Below are 18,658 nucleotides of genomic sequence, written 5' to 3' on the forward strand. Positions count from 1 at the left end.
ATAAATTAAAGCCCTATGTCACTTTTATCATCATTTTCTTTCCAGTTTTTGCAATATTCTTAGTTGACTCTTCCCCTTAAACAGTTTCTGATCTCTTTTTAATTGAATTACTGTAGGTCAAAAGTTTAAAAGAAGAAGAGGAACTGATATTTTTTGCTGAAAACTAAGCAGCAATATTGCAGTAAGGAAGGGTTGTGCGTCTAACTGCCAGTTTCCCTTAAAAACATGGTTTTAAACAAACTTAAAAGTACCCTTTGTGCCTGCGAGATCAATGTCAGACGTAAGAAACTCAACGCCTTATTCTATGTATTTGGCGGCAGTGAAAATTGGAACACGAGACAATTATTGCAGCACATCAAATCATCTTGATAAATAAAGTCTTTGTGTCACACACCAAAAGTGCGGCCATTTTGGTATCTAAGCATCATTTTGGTTCAGCCTGGTTTTGGCAAGTACTTTTTTTGAGCAAGGGCACAAGGTAAATAACACAAATGTAAAAACAGTCAAAATTAGAAAGAACAATTACCGTGACATCCAATGGATGCCAGAAGGGCCCTCGCTTTTCTGCTCCGTTCTAGCGGAGATCACTATTGCAGTTCTCAGGATGCTACAGACACAATTGTGATGGAACGTGAGGATTTACTCTTTTGCTGCCGATGTCAGGAGGCTTGCGACCATATGATCTCTACACAAGGAATCACAGGCCTGCAGTCCAGGCCTTCGGCAGCTCTGAAGGCCCCAGTGTAGTTTTGAGTATTGTACAGGTTACAATGAGATATTCTGCAGTAATAAAGAGAAAACCTTACATTGTGTTTGTGTTGGCGGATTAAGAACAAATGACGAAACCCGGAAATAAAGCAAAACCACAGAGTATCGATATAAAAAAAAAATCATTCTATTTCATTATTATTATGAATCTTACAACAAAGTGGCAAGGACAATACATAAATACCAGGAATATTATAAAAATCCAAGTTAAAAACATCACCAAATATGCAGGAAATACATTTTTTTTAATCAATGTGTATATATAATTATTATTTTATTTGCTCCAACTTATATTCTGTTTGCCCAAAAACATAGCTAACATTGTTTGTTTGTGCGATGCAAATAATTTACGATGTGTAATTAAGAGAGTCGCACAGATGAAATAAAGACACAGGTCACACGATGGAACTTCTGCAAGTACAATATGCGATGGGGTAGGACAGGGACAGGGACGCTCAACTGCAGTCCTCAAGACCCCCCCAACAGGTCAGGCTTTAAGGATATCCCAGCTTCAGCACAGCTGGCTCAATCAGTGGCTGAGTCAAAGACTGACTCTTTGACTCTGAGTCAAAGACTGAGCCAATGATTGAGCCACCTGTGCTGAAGCAGAGATATCCTGAAAAGCTGACCTGTTAGAGGGTCTTGGGGACTGGAGTTGAGCCCCCCTGGGGTAGGATACTCATTCCGTAATACTGTATGCTGAATGACAAACAGTAGAAATCCTCCCCAGGGAGGTCAGTACGCCGCACAGCCGTGGAATAAAAGCTTCAGGAAAGGCTGATCAGTGTGGCATGAAACTTTAATAGAACATAGTGCAAACGGATCCTCTTGACGCGTTTCAGCCCGTCAGGCCTTTGTCAAAAGAGGCTCTTTTGACAAAGGCCTGACGGGCTGAAACGCGTCAAGAGGATCCGTTTGCACTATGTTCTATTAAAGTTTCATGCCACACTGATCAGCCTTTCCTGAAGCTTTTATTCCACGGCTGTGCGGCGTACTGACCTCCCTGGGGAGGATTTCTAGTGTTCCGGTGCCTGCTGCCTGCACGCCGGGCTGTGTATGGTGTATCTGTGTCTCCCTGCTGCATCCGGAAGTACCGGCACTGCCGCCGGTCAGGTGACCACCCACCGCGATCGAGCGGGTGCAGGGTTGGCAGCAGAAGAGATTGCTGGCGACGTGAGAGGATCATCCCATCAAGAGACAACGCAGACAGAGGGACACACAGCATTGTTCATGCAGGAAGACAGACGGGCCACTTCATTACGTCCCCCAGTGCAACTGTAAGTTATCTTCCTTCAAGTTTTTCTCCAACCTCATTGTGCTTATAGCTAGCCAGTTGCAGAGAATTACATGTAATCAATAACACACTGGGGGATAGTGGCAGTTATCAACCAGATTTATTGTCAAAACACCATTTCACAGCTGCAGCTACACTTTCTGAGCGCCTGGTGGGTTAACTGGCTGTTTACCCGTTTTCACATGAATGACAAACAGAAATAACCAGATATTGAAGTTACCTTCCTGACGTTACAGGGACCTACTCTAGGCTCGCTTTCTTTAGGCCAACACTGGCTTTATATATTAGTCAATTACATCATTTGCATAAAACTAAGAGGTTTATGTATGAAGCTGCCGGACCTGAATGGGTGTTTTGGGTTTGCATGTATGTATGTATATCTTTATTTATATAGCGCCCACAGCGGTACTTGGCGCTTTACAAGAGGGAGAGGAGTTTAATGTAACTGGGGTTTATTATCAAAGTTTACATGATGCAAAACTGAGGAATAAAAGCAGCACTAGGTTTAGCAAAGAAAAAGAATTGTATGGCAAGCAATGGCATTCTTTTCATATGATAAATCAGGAGCTATTCTTTGCACTGGTTTTTCTGTAGTTTTGAACAGGAGAATTTGTTAATAACCTGCAGGGCTTCATTTAAAAAAAAAATCTTCTATGTGCAAAACGGTGGTATAAGTACAGTTCCTTAGATGAATCCAAGAGGCGTAGAAGACGTCATGCTAGAAAGCAACGTGGGGAGCTGTTATTTGGAGCAATACGAGTAAGGGGAGGAGTTACTTGATGTTGATAGTATAAGAAAATGACATGCTTTGCTTTATTTTGTCTACACTTTTTATGCGTGACTAGTCTGCTTAGTAAATAGGAGATGGGTGTTCTGGCACACAATCAATGCATCAATAATGATATAACTTGCTGGTGCTCACGGGCCAAGGAGGATAGTCCTGCAAAATCCCCAAGAAGTCACATGGGTAGGAAAGAAGGTCCAGGCACTCGGGCTTTGCAAATAATGAAATATTTAATCCAGCAAAAAGTCCAACGTTTCGACTGCGTATAAGCAGAGCTCTCACCTTGACAAAGGCTGCTTATACACAGTCGAAATGTTGGACTTTTTGCTGGATTAAATATTTCATTATTTGCAAAGCCCGAGTGCCTGGACCTTCTTTCCTACCTAGTCTGCTTAGTAAACCCTGTCTACTTAAAATAAAAAATGTATTAAACAAAACATACATTTGGGGCAGATGCTTAGGGACAGATTAGTATTTGACTAACACACAACATGGCATGAATACAATCTACTTGATACATACTGTAGACCTTGACTTTGAGGAACTTCTGTATCTGAAACTCCTAACAAACTCTACACAAGGCAGTTTTCCTCCACGTCTTCCAGACTCATTTGAGTATGATTCCGTAGCCAAGAGCCTCCAACCAGAATCCGTATTGCTGTCCTTGCCCCTGTTTTCTAACCCTGACGAATCAGCCAGGTGCCTACTGCTGATCCCTGCATGATGGTTTAGCTCGTACACAGGACGTGAGATAGGTATATATGAGTACGTTACCATCCAGCAGGGCAGCAGAACAGCAAAGAGGGACAGCACTCAGAGGTAAGTCAGCAAAATAATGTATTGAAACAGACACAATAACCCGATGTTTCGATCCCCCGACGTGCTGACTTACCTCTGAGTGCTGTCTCTCTTTGCTGTTCTGCTGGATGGTAATGTACTCTTTACATTATTTATGGGACTAGCACCAGGCCTTTCTGGATATCTATATTGGAGTACTTGCTGCTCTTTTAATCTCTCTCTCTCTCTCTCTCTCTCTCTCTCTCTCTCTCTCTCTCTCTCTCTCTCTCTCTATATATATATATACCTATGATATATCTACCTATTACTGATTTTGTTTTAATCTTACGCATCAGGAAAGTAAAAATAACACCTTAGATAGATTCACAAAGTTCAGTTAAATCAGGGTGTATAACGTCATATGACCTAAAACAGGAGCAGACGTTATGCTCCCCGAGGTTGACGTGTATCCGCAAAGGTAATTATATGCAAAAATAATAGCATACGGTTGCGAGATCTTCAAATAGAATGACGTTAAGCTCTCTGATCCTAGCCCTGAAAGGTCTTTAACTCAAGTTGAGAAAGAGAGGCTAGGAAAGGGAACTAACGCTAAGTCAGTGTCCAATAGCGGTGTTACATCCACCCAGACCCTGTAAAAGCCCCATACTTCAGTGTCTGCATGTGAGTGCCGTCAGGTTTAGGAATGGCCTAACTAACGTAACGGTAAGTCCCAGCGTTAACCTTAGGGGATACGCAATGTTATCATAACACCTCTAGTGAATATCATGTGCAAGTCGTTATCACTACCAGCCGTTCTAGTTACTGCACTGCTCTTTACAGGACAAAGTATGGCTTAGCATTACGTTATTGAAGACACCCCGTTAGCCTTAACGTGTTGAGTAAGTACAGTAAGTATCACGTTACAGCAGCAGTTCCATCTGGTGTTTTGTTTTTGTTTGTTTAACACCCCCCCCCCTTTTTTTTTTAACCAGGGGGTCCCCTGAGCATACCCACATTAACTCCAGAGACCCCTTGGTTACCGCTTTCCTGTCCCCTCCAGGGTTAACAAAATGGCAGTTTAAATCGCCCACATTACGCGGGTCAATAGGTAGCTCCAACGTCGTCCATTGCTTCTTCCTATAGGCCCACGCAGGGTTGCCACCTTTACTGAAGACCAACCCGGAGAAGAAAAAAAATCCCTTACTTGGTGCGTCGGCGTCTCCCGGCATCCAGCTGCAACTACCCCTCCAACTGCAGTGAACATGGCTGCGCTGCGTTGTCATGGCAATGTGATGCCACGTAGCGTCATGATGTCACGTAGTGTCCCGTTGCCATGGCACCGCGGCGTCAAATGCTCACGGCAGAATTGCAGAAGAATGCCGGAGACTCTGCCGTGCCACCCAGAGATTGACGGGATAAACCCGTAGCCCAGAGGTAAGTTCCCGAAACCCGGAGTCTCCGTGTCAAACCCGGAGACGTGGCCACCCTGGGTCCACGTGACGCGGGGAATGAAATACCAGGAAGTAACACGTCCACTGGTAAATTTCTCAACCGGGGAGCAACCCAGAGCTGAAATGAACGCTGTTCAGTTTTGGGGAACCCACTGCTTCCCATCCTAGTCAAGTAAAAAAAGGTGGGGGGTGGGGGGGGGAAAGCATTTGCTTTAAGTGACAATGGGCTTTGTGGATCTCGGCCCTGTGTACAGTATGGCTCCATACACAAGTTGCAATATGTCTTTTCTAAATGATTCCACTAGAGGTCGCTCTTGCACCATGAAGTTTATTGTTCAATACTACTGGAATTATATAAAGGCTTCTTGTTTCAGGTGAATTGTTTCTCAGGTTGCGGCCACGGTGCAGCGACGCGCGCTCATGCTTGAGCGCCGTGACGTCACCAACTCTCTGAGCCGGAGCGCTAGCCTGTTCAGCAGCATTTTACGAGCGTGAGCGGGGGGGGGGGGGGTGGCACATAAGGGAGGGGGCGTGTCATTGCCTGGATCGGGGCGTGTCAGTGAAGGAACTATCGTGACGTCACATCGTTGTTGCCATGTCATGTGACCCTTCAATTTTGCCCGTCTCCCCAAGCACAGAGCATTGGAAAGCATGCGTGCGCGTGTGCACGCACGCACACACAGCGTGGACATGTGCACCTACTAACATGTATTCGAACGCGCCAGGCGCGCGTCGCGGCACCATGGACGCAGCCTTACCCCATCAGTAATCAAATATGGTCGACCTAAAGCAGCAGTAATAGTTAAGACAATCAACAACAACAAAAAATAATCATTTATTTTTTCGCCTTCCATTTATTATGTTGCTCACACAATCCATTGTGATATTCTCTGGAGTACTTACATTTAAGAAGAAAATGTACAATATTATTTGCGGGTGTTACAAAAGATGGCCGACACTGGACTGCTTTCTACAGCACTGAAAAATGTGTGCGAGTCCCCAGTGAAACCATATTTCCTGAAATCAGATACAGAGTCATTCAAAGTAAGGCTTCCAGGGCTAAATTTGCCGAGCCTGCAGACATATTATTAAACTAGAAATGTTAAAACGACAAAAGATGTGTCTCGGTTCAGTGGTTTCACTTTATTGCAATCACAGTAAAATTTGGATACTGGGACTGTACCTCCCACCCATTTGCTGCCGGAGGGTCCAGCAACGCATTGCTTTACATACTGTATAGACAGCTTTGCAAATGCATTTGTAGCCTCTCTGACAGCAATTAGATTACGGTCATTTCCACTCACGCACAAGCTCATAATGAGTTGTACACTGAATGCATACAGTAATACAAAGGAGATTATAGGTGGCACACCACTGCTTTAAAGAAAAAGTTTTTCAAGGAGTTTACATTTGGTGCTCACCTTCCGTTGATCCTGGCGTCCCAAAGCTGGATCCAAAGTAATAGCAAGATAGGAGAAAGGAAGAGGCACACAAATTGTAGTGGAATCAAATGATTTCAAATGTATTAATGCATCAGAGCTAACAATGGTAACGTTTCAGGACACGCAGTTCCTTCCTCAGACCAAACACCTCCAAGGAAGGGACTGCGTGTCCTGAAACGTTACCATTGTTAAGCTCTGATGCATTAATACACTTGAAATCATTTGATTCCACTACAATTTGTGTGCCTCTCCCTTTCTCCTATCTTGAATGCATACATTAAACGGGCCGTTTCAGCATCTCCTTTGACTTACTCGGGTTAACACTGAATGTTGAACTTTTAAAGCTGCAGTTCAAGCTACCGTTTAAAAAAAAAAAAAAATCCATTCAATATTGTGCATCAATACAATCTGCACAGTGAGAAGTGATTCGCTAAGTTGCCGATCCGTTCTCCTGTAATCGATCGCTGGAGATTTGGCTCGGGGGTTCTTTATATCACTGTTAGTGCTGCAGAAGATTACCCAAGATGCAAAGCTCTGTGTGGAAGATCATGTGACCAGGCAGGCATTAGATACAATGGGTGCACTGCCAGAGAGAGGGCCAAAGGGGTGTGCCAGAACCTGTCTCAGAAGAGGAAGAGGATGTGACTTTGTAAATTGTTGCTATAGAAACAAAAATGCTGGTTACATTAAGATACATAAAAAATGTCTCAATTTTTTTTTTAAATGCTACAAGTATTTTCTCATAGTATAGAACTGATTAAAAAAAACACACAAAAAAACACACATGTAGGATATTGCTTGAACTGCAGCTTTAAGTGCCTTATTCTATTATTCCGTTGTGGCCGTTTTCAGCCGTAAATTTCCATTCAGTCGAAAACGACTCCAACGGCTGCTTTGACATACATAGAATTCCCCCCCCTTTTTTTTTGCGATTCTGCTTTAGGCAAATAAAGGCACAAAGCATTTTTACAGACCATATTTTCTGTCTTAGACATTCTAATGTACAGTTAAATACATTACAGAAAGCATGTTATCATGCTTTTTTTTTGGACAGTACTTTGCATATGTACGTTTCCAGGTCCTAAATCGAAATCCAAGCCGTTACACCTCGGAGCAAAACAGCAATAAAATTCACGCGGCTATAAGTTGTACAAACATTTTCAATAATCTGAGATAAAAGATGTACACACAAAAAAAAAAAAAACCCAACATAAAATTATAAAGCTTGTAAACGAACAGTGTGAAATACACTTTATTCATGAAAAAATATAATAATAATAATTAAAAAAAAAAAAAGTACCACTCTGAAGTAAACTGCCTGAGTTTTCTCCATTCGCAGTTTTCAAGAGCAACGCTTCAGCACAAGTTGGAGGAATCCAGTCAACGTGTGCGCCGCACAGTATACACGGCGCAAGGGCATCCTTAATACGTGGAACTGCCGTTGTGCTTTCCGCATGTTTGAGGCAAATCTTAAACCATTTGGCACCAAGTTCTTTTGGTTGGACGGGGCGGGGGTGAGCACTATTTCGTTTTTGGACTTGCGGTGGATAAGGTTATGTGTTCTGCTCGTTTTGGTGTTCATTTGGATTGTAGAGATTTCTTGATGTCACTGACGTCCATCTGCAGAGACAGAGAAAAGAATGAATGCCACAGACACTTTGGGGGATCCTTGTTGTGGACACGGTTAGTAATGGGGAGCGGGTAACCCTGAAATGGTGTGTCTGTCTAATCCAGTGATGCCCTCAATATCACCACGTCCATTGCATGGTGAGGCCGGCCGGATGTTGTTGAGGACTACGTGGAATTCATGAGGACTTCTTTTTAGGCGTAAATTCTATATTTTTCTAAGCCGTTGTTCGGGCAGAAAATGCCAGATTAAGTCTATGAAGTCCTGAACGGCCGTTTGTAACTATATAGAACGCACCCCCATGGTCTTCCTTGTTCCATCTTCTTTTCATTTAGCCAGCAGGTAGTTTGAATTTAGCTATAAATATGTGGGGGTTTTGAACATCTAATTTACAACACCAAAAGAAACAACAATGGCACCATGACGCTGGAATACATATGGATTTCATGTGGATTTTTACATATGGATTTCATGGAATACATATGGATTTCATGGAATACATATGGATTTTATATGGATTTTTACATATGGATTTCATGGAATATATATGGATTTCATGGAATACATATGGATTTCATATGGATTTTTACATATGGATTTCATGGAATACATATGGATTTCATGTGGATTTTTGCATATAGATTTCATGGAATACATATAGATTTCATGGAATACATATGGATTTCATGGAATACATATGGATTTCATGGAATACATATGGATTTCATATGGATTTTTACATACAGTATGGATTTCATGGAATACATATGGATTTTTATAGTGCCTCGTATAATTATTTTCTATTCAATTCTTGTTGAAACGTGCAAGGCTGCTTTATTTTCTGCACTAATGAAGCAGCCTGCTACTGTATGTACTGCAGTGTTATTCCTACAATGACTCCCCTGGCAAGGTAATGTGTTACTACCTCTCAATCATCAAGGGGTTAAAGATGTATGAGCCACATTTACTAAGTGGTATTATTTCATAAGACACCTTCTGCCATAGAAGCCCATTTGCTTGAAGGGAAGGTGTCTTCTGGTGCTGGAAGGTGTCCTATGGCAGAAGACAGCCTAGTGAATACTGTGTGAGCAACTGACAATAGACACGAGGTTACTAATGCACTTGCAGTGAGGTTTGCTTTGCTTTTATCTCCAACTCCTGCCTGATTAAATACCACTGCAAACTTCTATTTGAAACCAGCTCATTAACGTGTCCAGTACTTTACTTGCGTTGGAGAGAAAACCAAAATATGCATGAACAGTTTTGCATGTATTTAGGAAGCCACCAGTGCAGTATCACACACGTATGCGACTGTGTGCAAACAAATATGCAAATGAGTACATTTCAAGCTAATTGGTCTCATTTAGCCACGGAAAAAAACCACCTTCTCTTTCAATCAGCAGGTCATCTGGATTACAGTGAAAATCAGTCTAAATGTAACTGAAAAACAAGACCATTATACCTGTAATCGCAGGCGAATCTTCTTCTCTTCATCCAATTCAGCGAGTAATTGTTTTATCTCTTTTCTGAAACACAATAGGCGGACCATGAGCCACTTATACCTTATATAATACTAATATATTTTTAACCGGATGGTTTTTTTTTTTGGTTTTTTTTCATGGGGTTGGGATCTGGGAGTCCTCTGGAGCAGTACCCCATGATTTTCAGCGGTGGGGACTCTCCCTTTTCCCGAGATACTTACCGGGCACGTTACCGGCGTTACTTCCTGGATTCTTCAGGGTATTTAAGTAGCTGTTCAAAAGGAAGCCGCAACTTCTGCTTCCTATTGGCCCGCAGGGTAAAAATAAAACCTAAATATTTGCTGAACTTGGGTGTTCCTACTCCAAATGTATTTAATTTTTCAGTTAAGAGGAATCCCCACCCCCCCACATGGTTCTCAAAAACTTTAAGGCCCCACTTTAAAGAAACAGTCCCCGTAGAAGCCTTCAGGAGTTTAACTTATATAATGTTAGTATCTTGCCCTCTGAGCATGTCCTGCTATTTTTGTGGTTAAAAAAGAAATTAAAAACTAGTGTTAAAAACCATAATTTTGCAAGACTCAGGCCGCATAGAATAAACGAAAGTAGCTCATGGCCTGATTCGCATAGTTGCTATAACCACCTCTCTCGCCATCTTCTGTCTCCCCGCCATGGCCCCCTTTCTCTTCCCCCATCCTCTCACCCCCTTTCCCCTCACCTCTGTCATCTCTCTTCCCCGCCAAAACCTCTCTCCCTCCTCTTCCCTCTCTCTTCTTCCTCTCCCCACAACCTCTCTCTTCCTCCTCTCCCCCACCTCTATTCCCCTCCAACCTCTCTTCCCCCCAAAACCTCTATCTAACCCCCCAAAAAAACTCTCTCTCCCCCTTCCCTATTTCTACCTCCCCTCTCTTTCCCCCCCCCCACCCCCCCACCTCTCTCCCAAGTAAGGGGCAGACAGCTTTCTCAAATACTTACATCTCAAGCACAAAGAAGACAAGTGCAAATCGAACACAAAAAATGCAGCCACTTATCAAAGAAAAAATGTTACAGCTTTTACAGTTGGCTAGTTTAATTTTTAGTGGCCTCTGAATGTGGAAGTGTTTGTCAATCTAGTGTTTCCTTTACCCTTATTCTGCCCTGTCCTTATCAGAGAGGCAATAAAGTTAACGGGGAGGTGGGGAGGGGAGACTGTACAAGCACTTGCAAAACTCCCAGTGACATCACACAAAAAATCTCACCCCTCCCAAGTGCAGTATAACTTAAAAAATAAAATACTTGTAGGTATCAGATTTAGTTAAAAAAAAAAAAAAGGATTTATCACCCAGATGATACCCCTTAAACAGGTCACTGGAATTAGTTCACTTTGGTCCTAGGAGGGATTGCCGTTTAATTGGCAATATTTTAATTCCACTTGCAAATGAAAAGAATCGTTCAAGTGAGATAACTATGAGTGTACAGATGCAGACACCAATATTAGATCACTTGCCTTGGAAAATCTGGGGCAATCTCACCGCAAATGCCTCAACATTTCTGTGAGATTCCTAATGGCTCGTCGGATTAACACAGCGGGGGTTCCCTGCATTCAAACTGAATGGGACGGCAGGGACCCAAGCTGTGTTAATCCGATGGGCCATTAGGAATCTCACAGAAATGTTGAGGCATGTTGAGGCATTTACTGTGAGATGCCTTTGTTTTTACCCAGGCAAGTGATCGGATACTAGTGGCTGCATCTGTATATCGCTTGTGGCCATGATTGACTGATTCTAAGGTTGAATAAACATACAGTAGCAAGATGATTTCTTAGCAGATGTGTGTATGAGTTAACACACATACAAGATGATGAATAAAGGCTTGATCAACACTTCTTGTTACTGAGAGGCCTGCAAGCACGAGTCTGAAGTTAGCTTCCTATTCGTACTCAAACCACCTATTTCCCTGTGTGGGGTCCCTTACATAAAATACATTTGTATTTAGCCTTGTCCAAAAGAGATTCAAAACAGGTGCCACTAAAGGTACCAATATTGACTAATTTCAATAAGTAGAATATTTACTTCAAAGGATTTAAAACATGTAGGTGAACCATTCATTGATGTAGTATAATGATCTGACCCTACAGGCACGTTATAAATTAAAAAGCAACATGCATAACATTCTTATAAAGTTCTCATTAATGGAAATAATTCTATATAATGCAGGTACCTGGGTTGATATAAACTGTAAAAAAATATTATTAGTGGACCACCCAGGCAATGAGATCAACATATGTGAGTGTAGAATGTAAGATAAATGGCTAAAAGGGACTGGCTTTTAAAAACATGCAGCTAATTACAGTCATATGTTCAGATGCCCAAATCCTTTAAGGTCAAGCAAAGTGAAGGTGGATTTTAAATAGAGAATGCACTTCTGTGTATAACCACTGGGAAATAGGTGGGCAAATATAATTTAACCCTTGAAACGCTACAGCAAATATTGACATTGGTAAATATTGGTGCTCAATGCCCAGTTTGACAGCTGTTTTCGTCCCCAAATACCTTTTTGGCCAGGCTAAATACAAATGAGTTTTATCTAAGGGACCCTACCCTGTGGCAAAACACAGTGAAATAGGTGGCCCAAAGTCATTTAACCCTTCGAGAATAACTTTTTCAGGAAGAAGCTGGAGCGCGAATTAGAAGCTAACTTCCGCCTTGTCCTGCCAGCAGAAACCCTTGTTAATTTTAATGTGGTTTATCTGTGATGGCTAAAGGAGCAACACTTACTTTTGCTGGTCTTTCATTGTTTCGATAATACTTCTTAGCTCCTTGACTTGTGTCTGCAACTCTTCAAGTGGAGACTGGCTGTGCTCCACTTTCTGTCTTGCTTCTGCGCTAGCTAACGACGGGGAGTTTGACCTGTGACTACTTGCGGGAACCGAGTGGAATGCTGACGGTGCTCCTGGCGTGCCGTGAGAGAAGCTTACACTTGAAATCAGGCCTCCTGGTTTGGGGGGCAAAACAGCTCTGTTCTCGGTCACCTGCAAAACAACGAGAGCAACACAAAGTTATAGCTGCTTGGGGCTTGCTATACATGAAAGATTTCCAGAGCAGGGTTGTTTTGTATAAGGTTGCTTTTAATCAGCCACTCCTCTGCTAGAGTGTCTTGCAATGTATTGCAAAGAATATACTGTAGAAAACTATATGCTTTACACTTAAAATGTTATTACTACACTGAAGAACAATCTTAAAATGTACATAAACTACTTTTTTTTATATAATTAGGACGGCTACAGTACTGTATCATGTAAACACACACACACACACACAACTGTACGTATGAAACATTATTGAGGGTCATTAGTACATTTGAAGCAACTTTCTCTACTTTTGCTGCTTGGTTCTACTTACTTCTTAATAGATGACTCTCCAAGTTTTATTTTTAATCGTACATCATGGATTACCTGCAATACACGTCTCAGTACCACCTCAGTACTGTGTTAACTGTACTATGTTTGTTTAGTTTAAAAAAAAAAAAACCCTAGGTTGTACAGTACTATAATCGTGTAACCTTTACCCAGCCGCAAGGATATACACTCAGGGAGCACTACACTTAGCTTCCCACATCAATTATATTTATCTTCTCGGGGGTTTTCCTTTAGCTTTGGTTTTGGCCACGGGGCGGGCAATGTGACTGCATAGAAATAAAGCAGCAAAACATGTGACATGTTATGGGGTTTTTTTTCAAAATAAATCAGTTCTGTAGTATTAGATAATACTTATTGTAATTATTTTTTTAAATTATTATTCAACTCTTAATTACATTTTTTATGAGTTTTAAAGCATCCTTTGATTTCTATAGCAGGCTCTAGACCACTTCCCCAGCAGTGCAAGATATTTGCAACACTTTCCTGTTTGGGATCATTTGTAGCAAATGTTCCCAGCATCTTGAGCTGTAAATCCGTAACAATAGATCATGTTATGTTAGTAATATAAGGATACATTTTAGATGCAGCAAACGATTGCTAGTTTAGGTAAGGATGTCAAATTATACATTGTCACATGCTTTACATATACAAATAAGAAAAAGAAATACAAGGGGAATGTCGTATTGCTGCTTTAATTGGCGCCAGGAACGTTTCATAAAAAAATCAACTAACATTTATTTAAAAGTCCACAGAAAAAAGAAAAATAATTTACATCTTACAAACCGTAATATTGGTTGTTTCACTTATGCAAAATGCTTCTTTGAAGACCAGGAGTTATACTGGCAAATCCCAATAAAATGTCTCCATCTTAAATGACCGTATACACTTATACACATCCCTGTGTGGGCTGTTTGTAGACAATCCCAGGGTGGAGTTTTGTCTGTTATCTCCATCTACAATTCCTTTCTGGGTTGCTTGTAGTAAACACAATAGGAATTCCTTGGTGGGTTGTTTCTCTACCAATACACCTAAGTGGTTCACTTCAAGGTAGAATCCAAGATAGCGCCACCTTGGCTAGTTGCTCCATATACATTTGCAGCTGTTTGTAGGCACTCTTGTTCACAGATATGCACAGCTTTAGCTGAGCTTCTGTAGCCCCTTGCAATCATCTATGAGGCATTTTACTGCAGGTCTATTTTCAGGGGACTCTCCTGTCTTCAGATGGTATTTACATTCCTAAGTAAATTTCACTCATTCTACACTAAACCTGAGCTCAGGGGGGAAAAAACTACATACACCAATAAACAGGAACATTCATTTGAACTGAGAACTAAACTGGAACTTTCTGAAAGGGATGGGCTAGGGCTTTTATACTATAGTGTTAACTCTTCCCTTCCTGTCACATACCTTAGGGGTTTGAAATAGGCCACCAAGATGGTACCCCCTTAATACACCTACAGTATAAGACAGATAGCCAGATCCAAGGGAGGTGGGTTACACATGTAATAAGGCAAATGCAGAATATTTCCGTAACGTACTTGTGCAGTTGTGACAGGTCTTGGTGTTTTCTTGGATGCTTCTATTGCTTTCTGTGTGAGGTTAGTAAGCTCATCCTTCTCTTCCTCTGGACTGGGTGAGTCAAAAAAATCAGGACTAGAAAGTGATGACTGCAAAAGAAATGAAAAAAACAACAACTGGTATTTCATTCTGAGGCAAATCAAATCAAATAGATAACTTGCATTTGCTCTTGGGAACTGAATGATGTTTAGAGCCATTTTTAGCGTTGGGAATAGAAATAGATATGTACAGACCTTCCCTTTACCTAAGCAATCTGAGAAACCACAACACGTTTGACCAAAAGCTATTAGGTTTTTAGTCACAGGGGAAAACAAACATACTTTTCATTTTTTCTCGCAATAAAATAGCCTACACTTTTACCAACGTTTGGGGTACAATCCCGTTACCCTGACGTCACATCTGCTGGTCTGTTGAGTCTGTCACGTGTGTCACGTTCAGTGTTTGGAAACAAGGAAATGGTGGAGTTATAAAAGCAAATGGATTGTGTTATAATGTATGCACCAAAACACCTAATAAAATAATAGTTATTAAAAATAAAAAATAAAAATGCAGCTGGCAATTACTAGCAAAGTGTGATCTTTGAGGTTGATATTTGAGGGACCTTTCAGCCTGATGGAAACATCCATAATTTGCCAGTAGTCAACCGCATGCTGACAGAAGCATCTCCTGATCATACTTCCCCAGGGCCCTGGCGTGGATCATTAATGGCTTCATGATTTATCATGACAACACATTTTTGATACACACTTGGTACAGTATGTGCATGCTACAGCAGTCACTGGAGGATTACCGAGCATATTTACTAAACGGTGCGGCCCTGTAGGGCAACATTCCCTTGCATGGACCATAATATGCCTTATAGCTCATCACTGCGTAGTAATTATGGTCCTAAGCTTCGAACATTGGAAAACTGATCACAATACAATCATTCTTTCTTTTCTGTTGGAACAATAAGCTTACAGTATAAATGTATGTATAAATATTAATATATATTTAATATAATATAGTAATAGATGGTCATAGGAGGGCCAAGAACATCCTGACATGTGCCTTCCAAAGATGTAGCAGCCAAAGTCAATACGGCATAACATTAAAGGAGAGATTTGACAAGGCAGGAACAACTACAATGGCTGCTAAATAGATGCCATGGCACAACCTATATAAATAAATAGTAATATCAAACAATACAAAGTTTGAGTGAGGTGCTCTATGGCTTAACCTGGACACACACAACTTGTACAAAATATGAGACTGGCAATACGTACTAAACTGTCAAAACATCCTGGCAGAAGACTTCTGGCTCAGAATCCCATATTTACCAAGAGGTGCTCTGCCTTAAGATATCTTCCAGCACCGGAATACACCTTACAGGCCCATTCACGTGAATGAGGAATAAGGTGTCTTACAGAATAGCACCGCTTTGTAAATATGCAACTGACTGTCTCAGTACATAATAATTGTAAGGCACAGACGGCGTTTTTGGCCATCTCATCAGCTTAGTGAGAGAAGATTTTCCTAACATGTACAAAATTAGAATGCACAGAAGACTTTGGCCCCTATTCAATATGCTGTGAAGCGGTCTTCTCCATGCTGTCGAAGATTTCAGCTCCATTTAAATGAAGGGGACTTAAATCTCTGTCACGAGGATGACGGCTTCACAGCCTATTTAATAGTGGCTTTTGTATGTAAGGAAAACAAGGCAAGCATATGACATACAGATGTCAGGGACTGAGAAGGTGGACGTCTCCCACTGGATTTAGGTCTGGATGCGGTTGGATGACTGAGTTTCTCTCCGGCTGGCACAACAGAATCAAAGCCTTCTAGATCTGCAAGTCAAAGAAAATAGAAATGGCAAAACCAACTCAAACTCAAAGATACAGTAGACAGAGGTTTGAAATAAAGAAGAACACATTCTGACACTTGCACACGTGAATTACACTATTGAGGCTGGAAATTGCATTTTGTGAACTCTTTAAGAAAGGGACCTGAATATTAACAAATAAATGCAAATTTTGAAACGTTTGTTTTCAACTTGAACCTGACTATTCAAAGCATTTTCCCACCGTGTCATTTGCTTGGGGTCAATGCTGGCACCCATTTTCTGCCTCTGTTTCCCTGAAGGGCGAACACACAACAAGATCTACCATAAAGGTGATATAAAAAAACGTGCTGCAATTTCATGAAATGTTTAAATCAGTAAAGATATACCTAGAATCAGCAGATCTTTTGTTACCATCAACCAGGACTGTCCGAAGTTAATTATGAAAGGAACATACAGTACCCCTACTCCTTTATACAATATAATTTCTATATCATTATTATTTTAATGGTTAGATATAAATTAGATCGGTCAAGTATCAGCAAGTACCAATACTCATTATACCGATGTAGCAGATGTTATCTGATGGCATAGTGCTGCTTAGTAAACATGGTCCGGGGCTCAAAGTAACAGGCACCAGCAGCAGCAATACTGCTGGGAATCACTGAGGTGTACAGCAATTTAAGGAATAACAATGTAATACAGTTTAAGTATAAAAAAAAAAGTTTGTGATGTATCATTTATATATATATATATATATATATATATATATATATATATATATATATATATATATATATATATATAATCAAAGGCTCCTTACCAGGCAGACCAGAGAATCCAGGGAATCCAAAGCAGGCACAGCAAGGAAGAGACAGCACACTTGTTAGCAAAAAGAATTGTATTAGTGAAGCAGGCACAAAACACCAACGTTTCGGTCCTAAAAACAGGACCTTTATCAAGGGAGCACTCCCTTGATAAAGGTCCTGTTTTTAGGACCGAAACGTTGGTGTTTTGTGCCTGCTTCACTAATACAATTCTTTTTGCTAACAAGTGTGCTGTCTCTTCCTTGCTGTGCCTGCTTTGGATTCCCTGGATTCTCTGGTCTGCCTGGTAAGGAGCCTTTGATTATATTCATTCATATGGGACTAAGCACCTGTCTTCATCTGTATTTGTGTGCCATCTGCTCTGTTACCTATATATATATATATATATATATATATATATATATATACATGTAGAGGTATCAGTACCGTGTTAGCCGAGCTTCAATAATCAAAAAATAAATAGATGATACCGTTCTGTGGCTAACGAAATGCTTTTATTTGTGCGAGCTTTCGAGATACACTGATCTCTTCTTCCGGCGATGTTACAATGAATGAAGCAAGGATAACTTAAAAACAGTGTCTCTTGGAATGTTATCTGTGCTTGTCCTTCCCCCGGTGTGGATGTGTTTTATGGCTAGAAGTGTCAAAGGGTGACTGAAAGCAAGTGAAGAAAGAGTGTGTATGTGTATCAGTGTGAATAAAAATGAATGGAGAGCCCACAGTATAAACAGTGCTCTACACAAGGTGTGTGTGGAGTGAGAGGGATATAAATGGTGTGGGTGGGTGTGGAAATGTGAGAGTTTGTAGCACAACTAAAAGTGTGTGTGGATACTATGTGGTCCCTATTGGTGTATATGGATGGAAAAATAAGGAGTATTAGTATGTGTGAGAGACAGCTGTGTGTGCATACATATAGCACAGTATGTACAGACATTGCCTTTAGCGCTCATGGGAAGAGAGTTCGCTAGTGTCAGTAATGACTCATAAAATTTCGATCTCTGTTTAGGCCACTGCTAAGTGTCCCGAACAGTTGCATAAATTTGTATTCATGCAACCGTCTCTTCCTCCAGCAATGTCGTGTACCTCATCATGTGCATGAAATGCCCAGGGGGCTGCTACTACATAGGTGAGACAGGACAGGGGCTAAACAAGAGAATGAACCTGCATCGCCACAGCATCACACGCGGAACAAGAGACAGTCCTGTTGGCGAACATTTCTCTGACTCTGGCCATAAGATGAACGATCTGAGGGTTGCCATACTCAAAGGTAATCTTAAAACCCCGAAAGAGAGACGGTTGCATGAATACAAATTTATGCAACTGTTCGGGACACTTAGCAGTGGCCTAAACAGAGATCGAAATTTTATGAGTCATTACTGACACTAGCGAACTCTCTTCCCATGAGCACTAAAGGCC

General features: G+C 41.2%; 1 protein-coding gene across 2 annotated transcripts in view; it reads right to left on the reverse strand.

Annotated features, from left to right (window-relative positions):
* Nucleotides 1-7,750: 7,750 nt before the first annotated feature.
* Nucleotides 7,751-18,658, reverse strand: part of SH3KBP1 (SH3 domain containing kinase binding protein 1) — a 122,204-nt gene continuing 111,296 nt past the window's right edge. The window contains exons 9-14 of one of the 2 annotated variants that reach the window (XR_012800428.1): nt 16,313-16,422; nt 14,557-14,685; nt 12,378-12,631; nt 9,846-9,926; nt 9,606-9,669; nt 7,751-8,136 (exon numbers count right to left, since the gene is read on the reverse strand). Coding sequence is in view for 1 of the 2 variants with exons in the window: in XM_075594305.1 (XP_075450420.1) it covers nt 8,095-8,136; nt 9,606-9,669; nt 12,378-12,631; nt 14,557-14,685; nt 16,313-16,422 (599 nt within the window). In the remaining variant the exon portion in view is untranslated. The remainder of the gene's footprint in view (nt 8,137-9,605; nt 9,670-9,845; nt 9,927-12,377; nt 12,632-14,556; nt 14,686-16,312; nt 16,423-18,658) is intronic. The other variant, XM_075594305.1, reaches the window with a different exon arrangement.

This window comes from Ascaphus truei, chromosome 3, assembly GCF_040206685.1.
Source record: "Ascaphus truei isolate aAscTru1 chromosome 3, aAscTru1.hap1, whole genome shotgun sequence".
Lineage (NCBI taxonomy): Eukaryota > Metazoa > Chordata > Amphibia > Anura > Ascaphidae > Ascaphus > Ascaphus truei.